Source organism: Loxodonta africana, chromosome 8, assembly GCF_030014295.1.
Source record: "Loxodonta africana isolate mLoxAfr1 chromosome 8, mLoxAfr1.hap2, whole genome shotgun sequence".
NCBI classification, from domain to species: Eukaryota; Metazoa; Chordata; class Mammalia; order Proboscidea; family Elephantidae; genus Loxodonta; species Loxodonta africana.
In genome coordinates this window covers 18,166,048-18,186,647 of record NC_087349.1, presented here as the reverse complement: position 1 = coordinate 18,186,647, position 20,600 = coordinate 18,166,048, and the positions used below count along the sequence as shown (strand labels likewise).

At 37.8% G+C, this 20,600-nt stretch overlaps 1 protein-coding gene across 6 annotated transcripts in view; it reads left to right on the top strand.

Moving 5' to 3' along the window:
* MKLN1 (muskelin 1) overlaps window positions 1-18,237 on the top strand; it is a 159,531-nt gene extending 141,294 nt beyond the window's left edge. For 2 of the 6 annotated variants that reach the window (XM_064289723.1, XM_023539993.2), the window contains exons 16-18: window positions 2,055-2,157; window positions 6,893-6,947; window positions 17,867-18,237. In XM_064289723.1, coding sequence (XP_064145793.1) covers window positions 2,055-2,157; window positions 6,893-6,947; window positions 17,867-17,988 — 280 coding nt within the window. In that variant the 3' untranslated portion in view covers window positions 17,989-18,237. Of the gene's footprint in view, window positions 1-2,054; window positions 2,158-6,892; window positions 8,645-17,866 lie in introns of those variants that run through there. The other 4 variants (XM_064289724.1, XM_064289727.1, XM_064289725.1 and 1 more) reach the window with 4 other exon arrangements.
* Window positions 18,238-20,600: the final 2,363 nt, after the last annotated feature.

The following is a 20,600-nucleotide window of genomic DNA, read 5'->3' as shown; positions in this document are numbered from 1 at the left end:
GTGGTGTCATTTAAAAAAAAAAAAAAACTATTGCCACAGAGTTGATTCCGACTCATAATGACCCTATAGGACAGACTGCCATTATTATTTTCTCCTATTACATTCAAGTCTCCAAACTCTTGTTGATAATTTGGGAGTAGAAAGTGTGTTGGTTATTTCAGGTTGCAAAGGATAAAGACTTACTTAAAATACCTCAGCTGAGGGAGAATTATGAGAATATCCAGAGAATTAAGGTGCTGCCTCAGCATTTGAATGGTAAGGCCTAAAGAAGAATTGTTTAGGATAATGGGACAATTCTAGTAACCCAGAAGCAGTTGTAGTAGCTTTCTTTGTAACTGAGCCCCTCTCTCTTTCTGCTGCTTTCTCTGCGTCTCCTGTTACACTGACTACTCCTGACTCTTAATTTCCCTCAGCTTCGTGGCTTCTACACACACACAGTGTCTACCATCTCACGACTTCTGCTTACCACTTCTGTGTGTGCCTTCAGTTTTTTATACGTGCTTATGTATCTCACATCCAGATTCTCTAAAAGAGTATCTGGTTTCCTGGAGAGAGTGTTAGAACTGGGCAGAATTCTGCCAGGCCATTTCATAAGCTATGGATCAAGCTGAAGAGGATTGTCTTTAACTCAGGTGCTAAAACCCTGGTCTAATCAATTGTGGGCAAGATGCAGAGTAATATGATTTCTGCCTAATGGACTCTCATTTGCCTGAGGGCTGTGAGTCTGGCTTACCCTCTTAAGGAACGACCTGGAGCAAGAGAGCAATAATATTTTCTTAGTCTTTGCCTTTACCTGACATACCCAATTACTGAGATTGAGTCCAAAGACAGGAAATCTTCCATTTGCGAAACAATCTTCCATTTGCGAACGTCTCTTTACCATTTTCCATACCAGAGGAAATTAAATAATGCTCCCTTTCTTTCTCTCTGTGTAATATGTTGAAAAGCACTGATGATGTTGTTTGTTGCCTTCAAGCTGATTCCAACTCACGATCAGCCCGTGTGTGCGGTGTAGAACTGTGCTCCACAGGGCTTTCAAAGCCGTGGCCTGTCAGAAGCAGACCGCCAGGACTGTCTTCCACAGCGCTTCTGGGTGGCTTCCAACCACCAACCTTTTGGCTAGTAGTCGAGCACTTAATCGTTTGTACCACCCAGGGAGCCTGAAAAGCTTACCAATTTACTAAAAATAAATCCATATATAATTACGTTCTAGCGAAAGAACACTAATCTTACTTAAATAGATAAATAGGCCCAATTTTTTTTTTTTAAAGAAGTCATTTCTTCCTTTTCAGTTTTGCGATCTGATAGACCTGGGTTTGATTTGGATCTGCCACTTACTAGCTCTTATCTTGGGCACATTAAATCTCCAGACCTCAGTTTGTCACTGTTTAAAAAAAATGGTGATAAAACCTATTGTCATAGAGTTATTATGAGGACAAATGAAGTAATATATATAAAATACTTAGTACAGTATTAGCATATAGCAAATGCTTGATAAGTGGTTGCTATAATTGTATTTGTTATTGTTGTTATTACTGGCTGAGACACAGAAATAATCTCATTAAAAAGGCCTAATGAGACTGTACTTATTTCCGTTTCTAAAGAATCTGTTAAACCACCTGCATAGGAAAATGTACTGTATAAATCTAACCAAGTATTTTTATTGTGTTTTTAATGAAAGTCTCAATTGTAGGCACATGTGACTCTTTTGCGGTTCTGTTATGTAAAATATTTAGTGTATTCAGTATGTTGTATAGTTGATGCAATCCTAGCTTTTAGTTTTTAAGAGAAAGGTAGACCCCTATTTCCCAGAATAGAGAGTGCTCTTACCCAGTCCCTTGTGCCCCGGCCATCTGGCATTACTATTGTATCTCCAGAGACTCTTCATCTATACTAGCTACTTGTCAGCCTTCTTGTTTCTGGCTTCCCAAACATAGGTTTCCTTGGTGTCCAGAATAACTCCTTCATATACAGTGTATTCCACTCCAGGTCTAAAAGACATTTCTAATGTTTATTCATAACTCTAGACAATTCTTCTTCTCTACATTTTCTAGGTTTGAAGAAAAGGCTCAAATGGATCCCCTTAGTGCTCTGAAGTATTTACAAAATGACCTTTATATAACTGTGGACCATTCAGACCCAGAGGAGACAAAAGAGGTAAAGGCAGGAAGAAAGTTTGGAAATTGAGCTTTTTAATTTTTTTGCATTTGTTGATTTTGCTCTTGGGCATTTAAAGGAAAATAAAATAACAGTAATAATCTTAAAAATGGCACAGAGCAGATGAAATAAAAATTGAATAGGCATGTTTTCATGTGATGATATGAAGTTCAAATCACACAAAAAACCCTTGATCCATTCAGAAAGGATTTTTCATATAAAGTTTTAACTTAGGCATTAGTTTTGTGTAATGGGAAGGAAGTGAAAATTTTTACTTCTTTAGTCCCATGTTTCTTTTACTTTGTTAAGGATTATGAAATGGTCCGATAAATCTTTTCTGTTGATACTCCAAAATCGCTCAAGAGAAAAAAAGAAAACTCCCCATTTTTGTGGGGAAATGTGGAGAGAGTTTGGTAGGAGTCAAGTCTTTACTCCGTTCACATTTAGTTACAGCCATGTTGTAGCAGTACAGCTTGACTCTGAGTTACTACGAATTTCATCCATCACTAGTTCCAAACTTGAGAAATCATTAGCAGGCCATTACTTTTCAGTTATATAATATGGGATCGAAGCTACTATTTCTAAATATTTAATATTCTTAAGAGGAAATTTGCTGTCCAAAGTGTGGGAATATTCCTGCAACGAGCTTCCAAGTTTTATAGCCTCTCTGCCCACTAACTTCTGAGATTCCTTTTGTCACTTTTTCTTTTTGCCAGCCATCCTGGTTCATGGTTCATCTGGCACAATCCAAACTGCTAGTCCATTGTACCTTCCACACACAGAATTGGTGTTGATGGCATGTAGTTCTGTCCCTTACCCCCATTTTCCTGTTAGTTGTTGCATAGCTTTGGCTTTGTAACAGCAACATCAAACAGTGCTTTTTTCTGTTCAGTGTTGACACAGGTTTCAGATTGAACTACTTCCAGGCAGTAGGTTCATTGTTCTTTCAAGCAATAGGACCTATGTCCTTGGCACCAAAATAAGGAGATACTCTTTCATGGTTGCCTACTGTAACAAATAAGTTTATTCTTCTCACTCAGTATTGGTTACAGACTTTCATTAGGTGGAGAATCTGCAGAACACACTTTAGAATGCCCTTAATGAGGGCAGTTGGTTGTCTTTCCTTGAGTCTTCATTCAATTCATGATACTTACTATTTAAAACAGGGCAAATCATACTTTGGCCAAGTAGCGGAATATGTTAGATTTAATCTGTTATGGCTTATAATGGTACATAGTTGTGAAGAATACAATCATGTTTATTTTGTTAGACCACACATTTGAGAGTTATAAATAGATTTCCTTGTGTTTTCTTCATAGTCTATGTAAAATGGCTATAACCCTGAAACAATGATTTTCTCCTTATTTTTTAAAAACAAAACAAAACGAAATATTGCAAGGTAAATAATTTCAGCTGTGTGAGCTACAAGTAGGCCAAAGAAAACAGACAATTTGTTCTTAAAGCTAGGCTAATGGGAAAATTCAGGACAGAGGGGTATCAAATTTAATCAGAACCATTTTTAAAAATTTTGGTAGGGGGTTTCTGTTTTTCTCCTTTCTTGAGTAATAACAATTTATGGTTGTGTATGCCACAGACTTCCATTCTGTTTCTTAAAAACTTAATCTACCAGTAGTTGTTTAGCCCTAGTACAAGTTGATAAAAATGGTGTTTTGTGTGTGTCAGTATCAGAATCACTTTAGAAACTTTTTCAAAACAACATCCTCACCCTAAGATTCACCTCCGTATGCTCTTATGTAACAAAAAACCGAAAACACTTCAGACATTGAGAATTACTGGTCTGCAAAAGTATTATTTTGTTTTAAAATGTGGACAGACTTAATTAACTTTTTAAACTTTAGTATATTCCAACAGTCTGCTTTCGGGGGAAAGAAATCCCCTGGTGGCAGTTTCAAGTAGGTACGCTTACGGTCTTAAAATTATCAAGGAGGCGTATAGATCTTCATTTTCCCTATAGGAAATCATTCCAGCTACTCAGAATGGCCTTAATGTTATTCATGGCCTAGATTAACTTGTTTATTTCTAAATTTTCATTATTTTAATTATTTTATCAGTGACTGAAGTAGGTTTTAGTTTATTTTTGGGTTTTTTTTTTGGCGGTTGTCATCATGATCATCATCTTTGTGCCTGTTATCAGTAAAATAATGGCCGGCTACCAAATGTATCCCAAACAGTGGTTCTTTGCCCTCTCCATTCTCCAGAATGTGGGTTCTGAGTTGATGGTAAACTTCTAATAAATCTCTTCAGAAGGATATTTTTTTTATTTTTAGAAAAAGATGCTTGTATGCGTTCTTCCATTTTCAGAGAGGATTCTACAATGGAGAAGCAACAAGGAAAACAGTTTTCAGCCAGAATAGCACATTTTGTATTAACTGTACTACTGAGCTTCGAAAATACTCATGTCATTCATTTAACAGATATGTATCAAGTCCCTATAATATGCCAGACATTTTCAAGGCACATTGGATATATCAGTGAACCCAAAAAGATCCCTGCCCAGGAGGTCCTTAAATCCTAGTTGGGGGAAGCAGGGAAAGAGACAATACACGATAAACATTAAATAAGCAAGTTATTGCATGGTAGGGTTTGATTCAGTACTATGGAAAAATCAAGAGCTAAAAGGGTTAAGGGAAATCAGAAGTATAAGGGGTGAGACAGGATTATGTACATAGAAATTCCTATGTACTCTAGAAAAAGTCTACTAGAATAAGTGAATTTAGCAAGGCTGCAGGATACAAAGCCAATAGAAAAAAAAATTTTTTTTATTCTAGCAATGAACAATTGTAAAATGAAAATTGAAAACGTACTATTTATATTAGCAGCAAAAATATTAAATATGTAATAAAGCCAGTAAAAAACCAAACTCATTGCCGTCGAGTCAATTCCAACTCATAGTGACCCTATAGGACAGAGTAGAAGTGCCCCATAGCGTTTCCAAGAAGCAGCCGGTGGATTCAGACTGCTAACCTTTTGATTAGCAGCCAGGTTCTTAACTACTGTGTCACCAGGGCTCCGGGTAATAGTAAGTATTTAAAAAATTAAAAGAAGACCTAAATAAATGGAGAGATATACTGTTTTATGAATTGGAAGACTAAAAATTGTTAAGATGTCTCTTTTTCCCAAATTGGACTTTAGTGCAGTCTCTGTCGATAGTACAGCAAGTTGTTTTTTGTTTGTTTGTTTTTTAGGAAATAGACAAACTGATTCTGAAATTTATATGGAAAGCAAAGGATCTAGACTAACTAAAGCAGTCTTGAATAAGAACAAAGTTGGACATCTTAACACTACCTGATTTCAAGACTGTGTAAAGCCACAGGAATCTAGACATTGTAATACTATTTTAAGGACAGACAAATAGATCAATAGAACAGAAGAGACCAGAAGTAGAAGACCCACATATGTGTGGTCAGTTGGTTTTTACCAGGATGCCAAGTCCAATGGAGAAAGGAAAGCTTCTAACAGGTGGAGCGGAATAACTGAGTATCTCCACCCCTATCTTACTCTCTACACAAAAATTAAGATAGATCATGGATCTACATATAAAACTCTGAACAATAAAAGTTCAAGAAGAAAGCATAGGAAAATATCTTCACAGCACTGGGATATTGCTTAGACAGGACACAAAAAGCCCTGATCAGAAAAAACTTGATAAACTGGACTTCATCAAAATTAACATTTCTGTTCATCTAAAGACATTATCAGAAAATACATAGGCAAGCCACACACTGAGCAATAATTGCAGTAGATTTTATCTGACAAAGGAGTAATACCCAAAATGTATAAAGAACTTCCTTTTTTTTTTTTTTAACACTTCCTTTTATCTCTTTTTACCCTCTTTCTTAGATAGTTCAAGAATATTTGTTCATTTTCTGACATTCCAAGGACCGTTAATCAGGGCTTACAAATGTTAGGGTGATTAATACCCTGAAATAAAAGCTGCAAGTATAGATGCAAAATAGTGTAGCAGCCTCAAGCCTTAGAGAGTGCCAGGTAACCCCACTGAGAGACGCTATGTGCGAGCTCGTCCTCTTATTCTTTTCTGTGATTTGTCTTTTCCAGCACCAGCAGTCAAGATACAGATATATAGTTCTCCTAAGTTTTTACTTTTTATCAATTCATTAAATTACTAGTGCTGCAATAGTTTCGTCTTACTCTGTTTTGTCATTTTTGAGTTACATTATCTGTTTCAAACTGACTTTAGCTAGCCTGGGAATCTAATCAGCATTTATAACGTTATTTCCACGTAAGAAAGACCTTTGAGTTTTCACAATATAATTATACAGGATACGGAATCATAAGCTTAAGGTTGTAATTTAGGAATGGCGTATACATAATAACCATGCTTTTTTTCAGAGTTTGATTTACATAGCAGACACATCAGGAGTTTTACAGTGACGTGTTTCTATTTTTGAAGTGAGAATGCATATATACTAAAGATTTGTAACTGTGCCCAGGACACTGGAGACCTGTTGTTTTTTAATAAATACATGCTTTAATTAATTTTTTTAATAAATTAATTCCAAGATAATAATATGATAATAGCAGTCTGATAGAAAGGTCACTACTTTCTTAAGCCCAAATGTGCCGTTCTTCTTGCTATTTGGCAAATAGACCTATGCCGAGACATACACTGGCTAATAAAGGATCAAAGTTACAGAAGTTATTTTTCTCCAGGGTGCTTAGCAAGCTAATTTGCTTCTGTTTTTTTCTTTTACAGTTTCAGCTCCTAGCGTCAGCTCTGTTCAGATCTGGTTCTGACTTTACAGCTCTAGGTAAGTATTCCAGTGTATTTACCCAGACAGCTGTCCAGCCATTTGGGAGGTTGGATTTTGGTTTCTTTTAAATGAAACATCAGAGCAGATGTTCATCTACCAAACAAAGTTTCACAGTTGCATACGTAATGATTATTTTCTAAGCATCAGTCACCAGTTCATAGACTACCTTGCAGCTCCAAGTATATCAAGTGCTATGTTACATGTAAACAGACGGCAATACAAGCATGATCAAAATAATTTGTATAGCATTGCTTTGGAGTGCAAGCTCCACTACTGATGTACTTTCTGAGAGGTAATACTTGTTGGTTGAACAGTTTTTCCTCTTAGTTTATCCTTTTGGAAATTGTATGGTGTCAAGAGAATGGCGACAGGGGAGGCAATGGAACAAATGTTTTGAGAGGGAATTTCCAACTTAACCTCTTGTCATTATATCACACAATGAATTCATATTAACCCCATTGATACCAATACTATTATTATTTGCCTTATAATTGAGCAATGGTATTGAAATTTTCCAGTATATGTAATATAAATACTACTGTTTATCTTTGGAATAAAATAGCACTTTGGGATATCAGTTTAATTTCTTCATTGTTTGTCCTTCTTGTCTCTTAAAACTGAACTGTACCGTAGAGAAAAAAATAAAGTACACATAATTCTGGTGCTTTTTATGGGATGGGAAGGAATAGCAGTGTTCCTTCAAGTCCTTCTTTTTCCATAATAAGTGATTGGGGCTCCTCTACCAATCAAGGCGACTCCAGTCTGAAGTTTCTAACTTACGAATATGTAAGATTTCACAGGGCAAGGCTGAGATGACTGCTATAAAAAACGACTCCAGTAGGTCCTAAGAATTTTGATATGGCTTACCATTATTCTGTACGCTCAAGGCTTTAAAAAAAAAGCCTTCAGGCTGCTGAAACTCTCAATACTATGATGACGGAGAATCTAGATGTAGGCACTGGTTTAGAAAGTTCATGCTCTTCTGAATTCTATCATTTGAAACAAAGATTTTGTGATACATGCAATGAGAGCCTGGCACGTAGGTATTCAGTCCCAATGAATGCATGTTATATATGGATACCACAGCCCAAGGACATTATTTTTTTGGTGGGTAGTACTGAAGTATCTCTGGCTGACTTATTTTTAGCCTTTAGAACAAGAATTTCTTGATAGTAGTTTAAATATGTTAGGGTGGTGTCAGCAAATATGTTACCTTTAGCCAACTGCTTTCCTCTGTCTCAGCTCTAGTCACTGCCAGCTAATATATTTTCTGAAGAACCATTTGTTTTACTTGGATTCTAAATGTTAAACCTCAAGAAACACAACAGAGAAAAGGACGAAGAGGAAAAAATACCACGAGGGGAGCTTTCCTACCTTGTCAGAGGGAAGCAGTATAGTTTAGTAGTTAAAAGGTTAGAATTCAGCATAGTGGTTAAAAGTCAGAGTCTAGATTCAGTTACCAGCTCTGTCACTTGCTTATTTTAAAAGTGACCTTGAGCAAGTTATAACCTTCCTAATCATCACTTTCTTCACTTATGAAATAGAGATAATGAGAGTACTTAACTGAAAATGTTGAGAGAATTAAATGAAATAATTATGGTAAACATTTAGCAAAATACAACACTTAGTAAGTGCTCTACTCACCAAAAAAAAAAAAACAAACAAACACGCTATATCATCAAATCAATTCCAACTCACAGCAACCCTCCCTCCTTCAGAAATGCAGTCTTCTTTACAACATTCATGAATCTGAATGAAGAGTAAATTTAGGTTGTGTGTTAATTTTAATAATAAATTACATACATTATTTGTAAACAAAAATTTTTCATAAGGCTTAATACAGCTGTTTAGAACCCCTGGTTATTGTTCTCATCCATTTTCTGTCAGATTCTTTGACCATCACCCCATTTAGAATTGAAATCAGGTAGGTTATTTCTCATACTTTTCATTATATAGATGAATCATTTCATTTTTTAAACTTTAAAAAAAGTTGTCTTCAACCAAACTCTGACTGACTCCGGTCTTAATTAGTCAATCTATATTAACCTCTTATAGTTGTCGTTAGGTGCCATTGAGCCGATTTTCAACTCATAGCAACCCAATATGACAGTAGAACTGCCCCATAGCGTTTTCTAGGCTTTAATCTTTACAAGAGCAGATTGGCACCTCTTTTCTCTCGCAGAGCCACTGGGTGGGTTCAAACCACCAACCTTTTGGTTAGCAGCTGAGTGCTTAACTGTTGCACTACCAGGATTCGTTATATTAACCTTTGGTGAGAATTAAATAATAAAGTATTTGCTAATATTATATGCAATATTTTAAAGAATCAGAAAGTGTAAAAGTGATTTACAAACAGCTGGCATTATCTTTGTTTTTATTATCATCCCCTTTTATATATGAGGAAACTGAGCACAGAGAGGCTACACTAACTTGCCAGGTACAGTGCAAGGGAATGGCAAAACCAGGATTTAAACCCCAGCAGTGTGGTTGCAGAGCTCATTCTCTAAACAACTGAACTGTACTACCATTATATACCACTATTCTGGCAGTTTGTTGTACTGTGGTGTCTTGTATATTGTTGTGATGCTGGAAGCTATGCCACTGGTATTTCAAATACCAGCAGGGTCACCCATGGTGGACAGGTTTCAGCAGAGCTTCCAGCATCTTCTTCCTAAAACAGACTATGAAGAAGGATCTGGCAATCTACTTCTAAAAAAAATTGGCCAGTGAAAACATTATGAATAGCAGCGGGACATTGTCTGATAAATAGTGCTGGGAAGATGAGCCCCTCAAGTTGGAAGGCACTCAAAATATGACCAGGGAAGAGCTGCCTCCTCAAAGTAGAGTAGACCTTAATGACATGGGCAGAGTAAAGCTTTCAGGGCCTTTGTTTGCTGACGTGGCATGACTCACAATGAGAAGAAACAGGTGCAAACATTCATTAATAATCAGAATGTGGATGTACAAGGTTTGAATCTAGGAAAATTGGAAGTTAATCAGAAATGAACTGGAAAGCTTGAAGATCAATATCCTAGGCATTAGTGACCTAGTGAACTGAAATGGACTGGTATTGGCCATTTTGAATCAGACAATCATATGGTCTACTATGCTGAGAATGACAAATTGAAGAGGAACAACATCGCATTCATTGTCAAAAAGAACATTTCAAGATTTATCCTGAACTACAATGCTGTCAGTGATAGGATAGTATCCATATGCCTACAAAGAATACCAGTTAATACAACTATTATTCAGATTTACGTACCAACCACTAATGAAGAAATTGAAGATTTTTGCCAACTTCTGCGGTCTGAAATTAATCAAACATTCATCAAGATGCATTGATAATTAGTGGTGATTGGAATGCAAAAGTTGGAAGCAAAGAAGGATCGGTAGGAAAATACGGCCTTGGTGATAGAAACGGCACAAGAAATCGCATGATAGAATTTTCTAAGACCAACAACCTATTCATTAGAAATACCTTTTTTTTCAGCAACATAAATGGCAGCTATACACGTGGACCTCACCAGATGGAGTGCACAGGAATCAAATTTTGACTGCATCTATGGAAAGAGACAGTGGAGAAGTTCAATGTCATCAGTTAGAACAAAGCCAGGGGAGAACTGCAGAACAGACCAGCAATTGCTCGTATACAAGTTCAAGTTGAAGTGAAGAAAATTAAAACAAATCCACAAGCACTAAAGTACGACCTTGACTATATCCCACCTGAATTTAGAGACCATCTCAAGAATAAATTTGACACATTGAACACTAATGACCAAAGACCAGACAAGTTGTGGAATGACATCAAGGACAACATACATGAAGAAGTCAAGAGGTCATTAAAAAGGCAGGAAAGAAAGAAAAGATCAAAATGAATGTTAGAAGAGACTGAAACTTGCTCTTGAATGTAGAATAGCTAAAGCTAATAGAAGAAATGATGAAGTAAAAGAGATGAACAGAAGACTTCAAAGGGCAGCTCGAAAAGACAAAGTATTATAATGAATGTGCAAAGACCTGGAGCTAGAAAACCAAAAGGGAAGGACATGCTTGGCATTTCTCAGGCTGAAAGAACTGAAGAAAAAATTCAAGCCTCAAATTGCACTATCAAAGGAATCTATGGGCAAGATATTGAATGATACAGGAAGCATCAAAGGAAGATGAAAAGAATACACAGAGTCACTGTACCAAGAGGAATAGGTCAATGTTCAGTCATTTCGGGAGGCAGCATATGATCAAGAATCGATGGTATTGAAGAAGGCCCAGCTGCACTGAAGGCATTGGCAAAAAAATGAGGGTCCAGGAATTGACGGAATACCAACTGAGATGTTTCAACAGACAAATTCAGTGCTGGAAACCTCACTCTTCTATGCCAAGAAATTTGGAAGACAGCTACCTGGCCAACCGACTGGAAGAGATCCAAGAGTCTGGAAGTTATCAAACAATATCATTAATATCACATCTAAGTAAAATTTTGCTGAAGATAATTCAAAAATGGTTGCAGCAGTACAATGACAAGGAACTGCCGGAAGTTCAAGCTGGATTCAGAAGAAGATGTGAAACAAGGGATATTGTTGCTGATATCAGATGGATGTTGGCTGAAAGCAGAGAATACCAGAAAGATGTTTACCTGTGTTTTATTGACTATGCACAGGCATTCAACTGTGTGTATCATAACAAATTATGGGTAACACTGCGAAGAATGGGAATCCCAAAATATTTAATTGTGCTCATGCAGAGCTGTACATAGACCAAGAGGCAATCGTTCAAACAGAACAAGGGGATGCTGCACGGTTTAAATTCAGGAAAGGTGTGTGTCAGGGTTGTATCCTTAATAATCCGAGAAGCTGGACTACATGAAGAAGAACGGGGCATCAGGATTGGAGGAAGACTCATTTACAACCTGCACATGCAGATGACGCAGCCTTGCTTGCTGAAAGGGAAGAGGACTTGAAGCACTTACTGTTGAAGATCGGAGACTCCAGCCTGCAGTTTGGGTTACACCTCAACGTAAAACAAAAATCCTCACAACTGGACCAATAAGCAACATCATGATAAATGGAGAAAGGATTGAAGTTGTCAAGGGTTTCATTTTACTTGGATCCACAATTAACACCTGCAGTCAAGAAATCAAACAACCTATTACATTGGGCAAATTTGCTGCAGAAGACCTCTTTCAGATGTAAAAAAGCAAAGATGTCACTTTGGGAACTAAAGTGCATCTGACCCAGGCCATCATATTTTCAGTCACCTCGTATGTATGCAAAAGCTGTAGAAGAATTGATGCTTTTGAGTTATGATGTTGGCAAAGAATATTGAATATACCATGGACTGCCAGAAGAACAAACAGATCTGTCTTGGCAGAAGTGCAGAAAGAGTGCTCCTTAGAAAGAAGAATGCTGAGACTTCGTCTCACATACTTTGGACATGTTTTCAGGAGGGATCAGTCCCTGGAGAAGGATATCATCCTTGGTAAAGTAGAGGGTCAACAAAAAAGAGGAACAACCTCAAGGAGGTGAATTGACACAATGGCAGCAACAGTGGGCTCAAACATAGGAAAAATTGGGAAGTTTTTTTTTTTTTTTTTTATGGCTCAGGACGGGGCAGTGTTTCGTTCTGTTGTATATAGGGTTCCTATGAGTCAGAATCGACTCGATGGCACCTAACAGCATGACAACACACTACCACGAACTTTCCAAGGTTCCACTACTCTGAGCATTTAATCTGTCACTTCATTTTATGGTGGAAATAAAGTGATAGATAGATAACTTCATGATTAGGAGCATGAGGTTTACCATCAGTCCAACCTTTTGGTCCTTGCTCTGCTGTTTAAATAGTCATGTTTCTATGGATACTCTGGATGAGTTTCCCAGACTTCTGCCCCTTTTTAAATGTGTTGTTTTAAAAAAAAAAAAATCAAATACAGAAAGAGCTTAAGATTCTCATTGAATGACTTCTTTAGTCTCTATCCCCTCTTCTAAGGTGTAACCACCCATATCTGCTATATCTGGCAGAGTTTTACAACACAGAGACACACATGCATGCACACGCACACGCACACACACAGCCATGCCCAGCATATCCATAGCATATATATATATATATATATATATGGAAACCTTGGTGGTGTAGTGGTTAAGTGCTACAGCTACTAACCAAGGGGTTGGCAGTTCGAATCCTCCAGGCGCTCCTTGGAAACTCTGTGGGGCAGTTCTGCTCTGTCCTGTAGGGTCACTATGAGTCGGAATCGATGGCACTGGGTTTGGGGTTTTTTTTGTTTTATATATATGCATAATACATTTTCACACACACTCATAAAAATGTATAGTTTTGTGTACGCTGGTTTTATTTTTTACATAATGTAAAACCATTTACTCTGCAACATAATGTGGTGTTTGTTCTTTTACTTGATGTGGCTTAGAGATATTTCCATGAAATTACACTAGATCTATCACATTCTTATTAAGGGATACATAATATGTCCTAAAATGGGAGTACCATGACTTAGCCATTTATCTGATGATGGTGTTAGTTTCCGTTTCCTCATTGGCAAAATGCAGGATAAAAATAAAAGGTGTTCATCTGAGTGTTAAATGAGCTTATTTAGCATGTTCCCTGCAACTTAATAAGCACTCCATGAATATTTGTTAATAAAAATAAATGGGTTTGAAGCACACATTGCATCTCTTCCCTCTGTAGCTTATTAAATTACTGAATTTCTCTAATCTTAGTAGTCTCATCTGAAAGTGCAGTTTATGATAACTACATTGACTTTTTGTGACAATGAAATGTGGTCATACATTAAGCACCTAGCACACAGTAGCAGCTCAGCGGTTCATTCCCTTCCAAATCATTTGATCTCATGAAAATCATGTTACTTCATTGTAGCACTATTACATAATATCTTCTCTTTTAAAATATACCATGAAATTTTTACAGATTTAGAAAATGAAATTAATGGAGGGAAAAACCCTAAAGATGGTAGAAACAAAGAAACTTGTTTATCAGATTGGTTTTATAATCACACAAAAGGAAAAAAAAGAGCTGAGCCTTTTTTAGTGCAGTGCTTTGAGTGTGTACTGTTAGTGGGATATGTTCTAAAAACAAATTTTGAGGTTTTCCTTGGTAATGGTATGGGTATAGTAATTCCACAACTTGTTTTGTGTCTGTTTTATGTTGATCAAATGAGTAAAAATAATGAAGTTGCTGGGAGTCAGAGTTCTTTTAAGTGGGAAAAAGGAGATAGAAATATGGAATGGAGTAAGGAGAGGATGAATTCTGTGGTTCTGTTATTTTTTTTTAATTGGAATTCACAATGAAAGTATGTGTGTGTGTAATGGCCTAGGCACAACCAGAAATGAGCACAGCTGATGGGCTAAATGCCATTCTCCACTGAGAGGAATTTGGACTCCTTAGCCAAATGGCTGATTCCAGAGCTGTGTAAAGATGAGCTGTGCCTGAAAGTAAGGAAGTGCTTAAAAACTAATGGGGACATTTCAGAAGACACAGCAGCCAGCCTGAAGGAGCTCTCACTGGCCAAACTAGGACAGTCTAAGTATCACAATGAAAAATGACAGTAATGAGTAAGAACACATTGGACAAAAAATGAATCCATGGGTACATATTGACGCAAACAAGTAAATAAAATGGTAGGAGGAAAAGAAAAAGCTCTTTACAATAGAATGCCAGCCAATACATGTAGAAGGAATGGAAGAGTTAGAAAGTCTCTATCATTTTCCAGTAGTTGTTTCAGGCAGGACTGATCAGTCAGTGCAAAAAGCACTGAGTATAGGTCTCTTGGGGACACAGGATATTTACAGCCTCAAGCCCTCTTTCTCTACCAAACCAAACCAAACCCAGTGCCGTCGAGTCGATTCCAACTCATAGCGACCCTGTAGGACAGAGTAGAACTGCCCCATAGAGTTTCCAAAGAGCGCCTGGTGGATTTGAACTGCTGACCCTTTGGTTAGCGGTAGCACTTAACCACTATGCCACCAGGGTTTCCCTTTCTCTACCATAGCTTTTTAATTACAAAGGTGGAAAAGGGCACCTTTATAGTGAAGAAACCTGGCATACACCAACTTAACCAGGGATCAAAGAATGTTCACATCATCAATATTGGGACAGACTGATACCCCATGCCTTCTGAGGTGATGCACTGAGAAGGACACAGTGTCACTTACTTAGTGTTCTTGCCAAAGCTCTATAACCTGAATCTAATCATGAGGAAACAGACAACCCAAAATGAGCACAGTCAACTACACAAATGTTCTGAACTCTTCGAACATAATAGTATCATAAAAGACAAAGGCTGAGAAACTGTTCCAGACTCCAGACTAGAGACTTGAAAACTAATTGCGGTGTGTAATCTTAGATTGGATTTAGATCAGTGGGGGAAATGATAAAAGAAGAATATTGGGACATCAAAAAATGTTTAAATTTCCTGAATAATTAAATAGTAGGTGTTCTTATCCTTGTTAGGTGAAATGAGCTCAAGTATTTAGGGGTGAAGATGTCCACAATTTACTCTCAAATGGTTCCACAAAAACATGAGTGGTGTGTAGATAGATAGATAGATGGGTAGATGGACAGACGGACAGTGTCAAGAGAGAGGGAAGGGAGTGGGGAAGGAGAGAGGGAGGAATGAGAATGCTTATGGCAAAATTCTTAACAGTCGATGAATCTAGGTGTAGGATATAGGTGTGTTTATTGTACTATTCTTAGAAGTTTTTCTGTAGGTTTGAAATTTCCAAAATAAAAAGTTGAGAACACAGCAATTTAGAAAACCCAGACAAGTATGAAACAGGAAAAAATAATACTTATAGTCCCACCATTTAAAGATAAACTTTATTAATATTTTGGAGTATTTTCTTCTATTCATTTCTATGATATGATAGTAGGCTTTGCTAAATCAGCTCAAAGGAGTAAACACATTTGCCCTCAAGCTGAAAATAGTAATAATAATAGGGCAGAGTCATAGAAGCTTCACAGACACATCCAAACGCCCTGAGGGAGCAAGCTACCGGGCTGAGGGTTAAGGACCATGTTCTCGGGGGACATCTAGCTCAACTGGCGTAACATAGACTATAAAGAAAATGTTCTACATCTGACCGTGGTGAGCAGCAACTGGTCTTAAAAGCCTGTGAGCGGCCATCCAAGATATATCTATTGGTCCCATCCTGGCAGGAGCAAAGGAGAATGATGAAAACCAAAGACACAGGAGCAAGATTAGTCCAAAGGACTAATGGACCACAACCTCCACCAGACTGAGCCCAGAACATCTAGATGGTACCCAGTTAATATTACCAACTACTCTGGCAGGGATCACAATAGAAGGTCCACGACAGAGCAGGAGAAAAATGAAGAACAAAATCCAAATTCACACACACACACAAAAAAACAGGCTTGCTGGTCTGACAGAGACTGGAAAAACCCTGAGAATATGGCTCCTGGATATGCTTTTAACTTAGAACTGAAGTCACTCCTGAAGTTCACCCTTCAGCCAAAGATTAAACAGGTCTGTAAGGCCAGCAATAACACACATGAGGTACTTGCTTCATAGTTCAGTTATGTATATATATGAGACTGATGTGCACACCACCCCAAAAGGAAAGACGAGAAGACAGACAGTAAGAGGGAGGAAAACTGGAGAAATAGAAACAGGGAACCCAGGGTGGAGAAGGAGAGGGTGTTGACACATTGCAGGGCTGACAGCCAATGTCACGTAACAATTTGCTCTGTAAACTTTCACCTAAATCACAAAAAAAAGAAAAAATAATAAATTTTTTTAAAAAAGGAATGTGGTTTTCTTGAAGCATTGTTTATTTTCCTTCCAGGAAACAGGTATCCTTGACAATTTTCTGTTCTGTTCCTGTTCTTTGCAAGATTAAAAAACATATTGAATTTAAAACTATTTTAAGTTGAGTGGCAATTGAGAGTCTTCACTGAACATCATGGCATATATAACTTTTTATGGCTCTATTTCTGTTTTTAATGACAATAATAGGGCTCTCGTGTCTCAGTTATCTATCTCTGGGACAGGGAAAGTCAAAAGACTAGTTTACGTATCTTACTTATTTACATACCTCATGCTTGCATAAGAAAATTGAAGCAGCTGGGATCAGTGCACCAGCTGACCAAAAGAAAGAGACATCTCATAGAATATTCCTTTGACTGTAGTGAACTTGAAAATTAAATGTTTAATAGAGATTAAAGGGAGGAAAATCTTCAAGAATGTAATCCATTTCTAATATCCATCTTGATAAAAGTTCATTGCTGTTTCTCACATAACGTGTGCCTAGCATAGAGCCCAGCATGTGAGCCCATAAAAGTTGGTATTGACCATGTGCCAGGTGCCATTCTACATACTGGACATGTGTTAGTTCCCTGCATCCATCTGTGTTTCACTCAGTTCTTTAAGACCCTTTCCAACTCTCAGGGTCTTGATCATTTTAGGCCTCTTTCTAAAGATTCTTTTAATTTGAGAACTTTTTTTAATCAGTCAGGAGCATTAAAGTTAGAAAACAGTGACATTTTCTCAGTGGACTAGAGAGAAAAAAGCATGTAAGGAATAGAAGGGAAAGCACTATTAGTTACTGAAGTGTCAGTCATTCTGCTAAGTGCTTCTCATGTCATTGTATTTAATCTGCAAAATAACCCTTTGAATAAACAGGATTATCACGCATTTCCAGCTGAAGAAACAGTTCCAGAAAGGCTGAGTAATTTATACATAAGATCACACCACTGCCAGATAGTAGAACTGGGGTCAGAATCCGTGTCTGTCCGATTTTACAGCCTGCTTTGGTTGTGGTGTTGGTTTTTCCATTATGTATTGCTGTTTTTCTCAACTGGCTTTTCTGTGACATGTTGCATTTTCAACACAATAGATGAGTTTCTTTGTGTCTCTCCTTCACTAGGCTTTTCGGATGTGGATCACACCTATGCTCAGAGAACTCAGCTCTTTGACACCTTAGTAAATTTCTTTCCTGACAGCATGACCCCTCCCAAAGGCAACCTGGTAGACCTCATCACACTGTAATTGAAGAGGCAGTGGACACAGAAATGGAAAACAGGAGTCTGCTTTCGGTATTTTGGATGTCAACTCTCTGGCCCAGCGATGAGGCTGCAGCAGTTGAGGACCGCACCAGAGTTTTGAAGGAACCTTTACCACCACGAGTTTTACCCCTCCTCCTCCTCCTCCTCCTCCACACCTAACTGCGACCCCATTCTTCTCATCCCATTCCTAAATTAGGCTAATAAAGTAAAATTGGTATACTTTCCATTTAAATATATATTTTTTTTTCTCACTTTTAAGAATTAATGAGTGTAAAAGAAAAAATATCCAGGCAGTGTTTCCTTTTTCTGATATTTATTTTATTGTATTTTTTATTGGGAGAAATAGGCACTATTAACAGACTCATAGCTATAAGAATTTTGAATTTTGCCATTGTTGTTGGGTTGTTTGGCCTTTATTCTTCCTCCTCTCCTCCCATTTTACGTTACCTCACATTGCACAGCTGCTCATTCTTAACAGGTATATAGTTCCGTAGGACAGCTGATGTATGTTAAGGTGATATATGTGTCTCTCTTGACTTGAGTTTTGTTTTACATTAAACTATAGGAGGTATAAGGAGCCTCGGTGGTGCAGTGGTTAGGCACTCAGCTGCTAACTGAAAGGTTGGCAGTTTGAACCCACCAGCTGCTCCGCAGGAGGAAGATGTAGCCGCCTGCTTTTGTAAAGATTTACAGCCTTGGAAATCCTATGGGGCAGTTCTACTCTGTCCTTCAGGGTAGCTATGAGTCGGATTCAACTCAGTGGCAGTGGGTTTGGGTTTTTTGTTTGTTTTATAGGAGGTACAGAGGGCTCAAAATTGCATTCCTTGTCATAGAACTAAAAAATATTGAGATTGAGATACAATATTTCTATGATGATATATTTTATAGTAGATGTTACAATAGCTCGCATCTGGCTTTGATTCACAGAAATCTTAAACTACCAAGACTTGTGTAGTTTAGGGGTGAACCTTTAAGAACCACTCTAAAAATGGCCAGCCAAAGGGATCTAGTAGTGATTAATATGCTCATTGATACCTTTGTAACAATTTTGAAAGAAAATTGCTCTTTTTTTCTGGTAGAGTTGTGCAGAACCAGGGCTTCCATTTCTCGTGCTGTCATAGAGGCACATGCACCTAACAACCACACGCACCCAACAACAGCCCTTTCATTTATTTCCATACATGTTGATTCCCTACATCTGTTTCTCTATGCTGCTGTTTTTAAGAGTAATAGTTTGTGGTTGTTTAATGGAGTACAGCCGACAGGCATTTCATTCAGCCCATTTGTTGTTAGGTGCCATCGAATTGGTTCTAACTCATAGCGACCCTACATACAACAGAACGAAACACTGTGCCATCCTCACATTATTATGCTGGAGCGTATTGTTGCAGCACTGTGTCAGTCCATCTCATCGAGGGTCTTCCTCTTTATCACTGACGCTCTACCAAGCATGATGTCCCTCCCGATAACATGTCCAAAGTCTTGCCAGACCAGCCTTTTTTTTTAAATGGAGAAAAGGGAAAAAAAAATGTTGCAAATGTTTTTCCATTAAACCAAAGGAAAGTGTATGACAGATGGACTTTTCCACTGTTCTATATTTGTTGGGGGGGAGAGGTGTAGTTTTTCCCATGAGGTGCTGTGGAATGCAGGAGGAAACCTGTGTTTGACTGGTGCTGCCATGTGCTCACAAGGTGTGCTGTGTACAGCTGATAACCAGGTTTAAAGCATGCTCAGTATGATAAATGTTCACCATTCAGTAGCTCTCGTGAGTGAATGACTTTATGGAATTGAGTACGTTCCTGAAGAGCAAGATTAGGCCTCACCAAAGGAAGATAGAAGAAATTGGCCTGTACTCTCAAAAAGTCTCAAGTAGGAATGAGACAGCGAGATCCCTCTTCACTCTGTCTTCATTGCAGAGTTTTATTTGGGGGAGGGGGAGGGTTTGGCTTGAATCTTGGACTCTGGCTTTTTAAGCATCCCAAAGCAGTCAGCAGTGATTTATTAAACAATGAGATTTATACCTACTCTTGTGAGAGGTATAGTGTATAATTCCTTAAGTATGAAATTGTGTCGCTGCAGAGCAGCTAGTTGGCATTGCAGCTGGGTGAACACAGTCTGTTCACACACTACCAGTTTCGTGCACTGATTCTCCTGAGCGGCAGTCAGGAGCACAGAATGCTAATACTGCTAATATTGTAGCCTGTTCCAACTCCTTTTGTGGGGACAGGGACACATCAGGATTCATAGGGAAGAGCTTGGTAAGATCTCTAGATGTAAACACTCTAGATTTGCTTATTTGAATTCTAGCACTTTAAAAATATAACCAAATGAAGTTCTGCTTCCTTATACCATTGTTTTTTGTTGGTGTTTTTTTTTTCCCCCCTTTTTGTTTTTTAACAGCGCCTTCTTAATCATTTTTCGTCAGCATCTTAGGCTCTGTATTATTTGGAGGAAATTCTGCCCCTTATCTCAGCAATCCTTTTTGTTTTGTTTTCACCTGTCTCCCTACTAGCTTCTTTGAAAACACATGCTTGTTTCAATTTCATCTTTCCCTAAAATTTGTTTCAGTGGAACTTTTATCCATTTCTGGAAAAA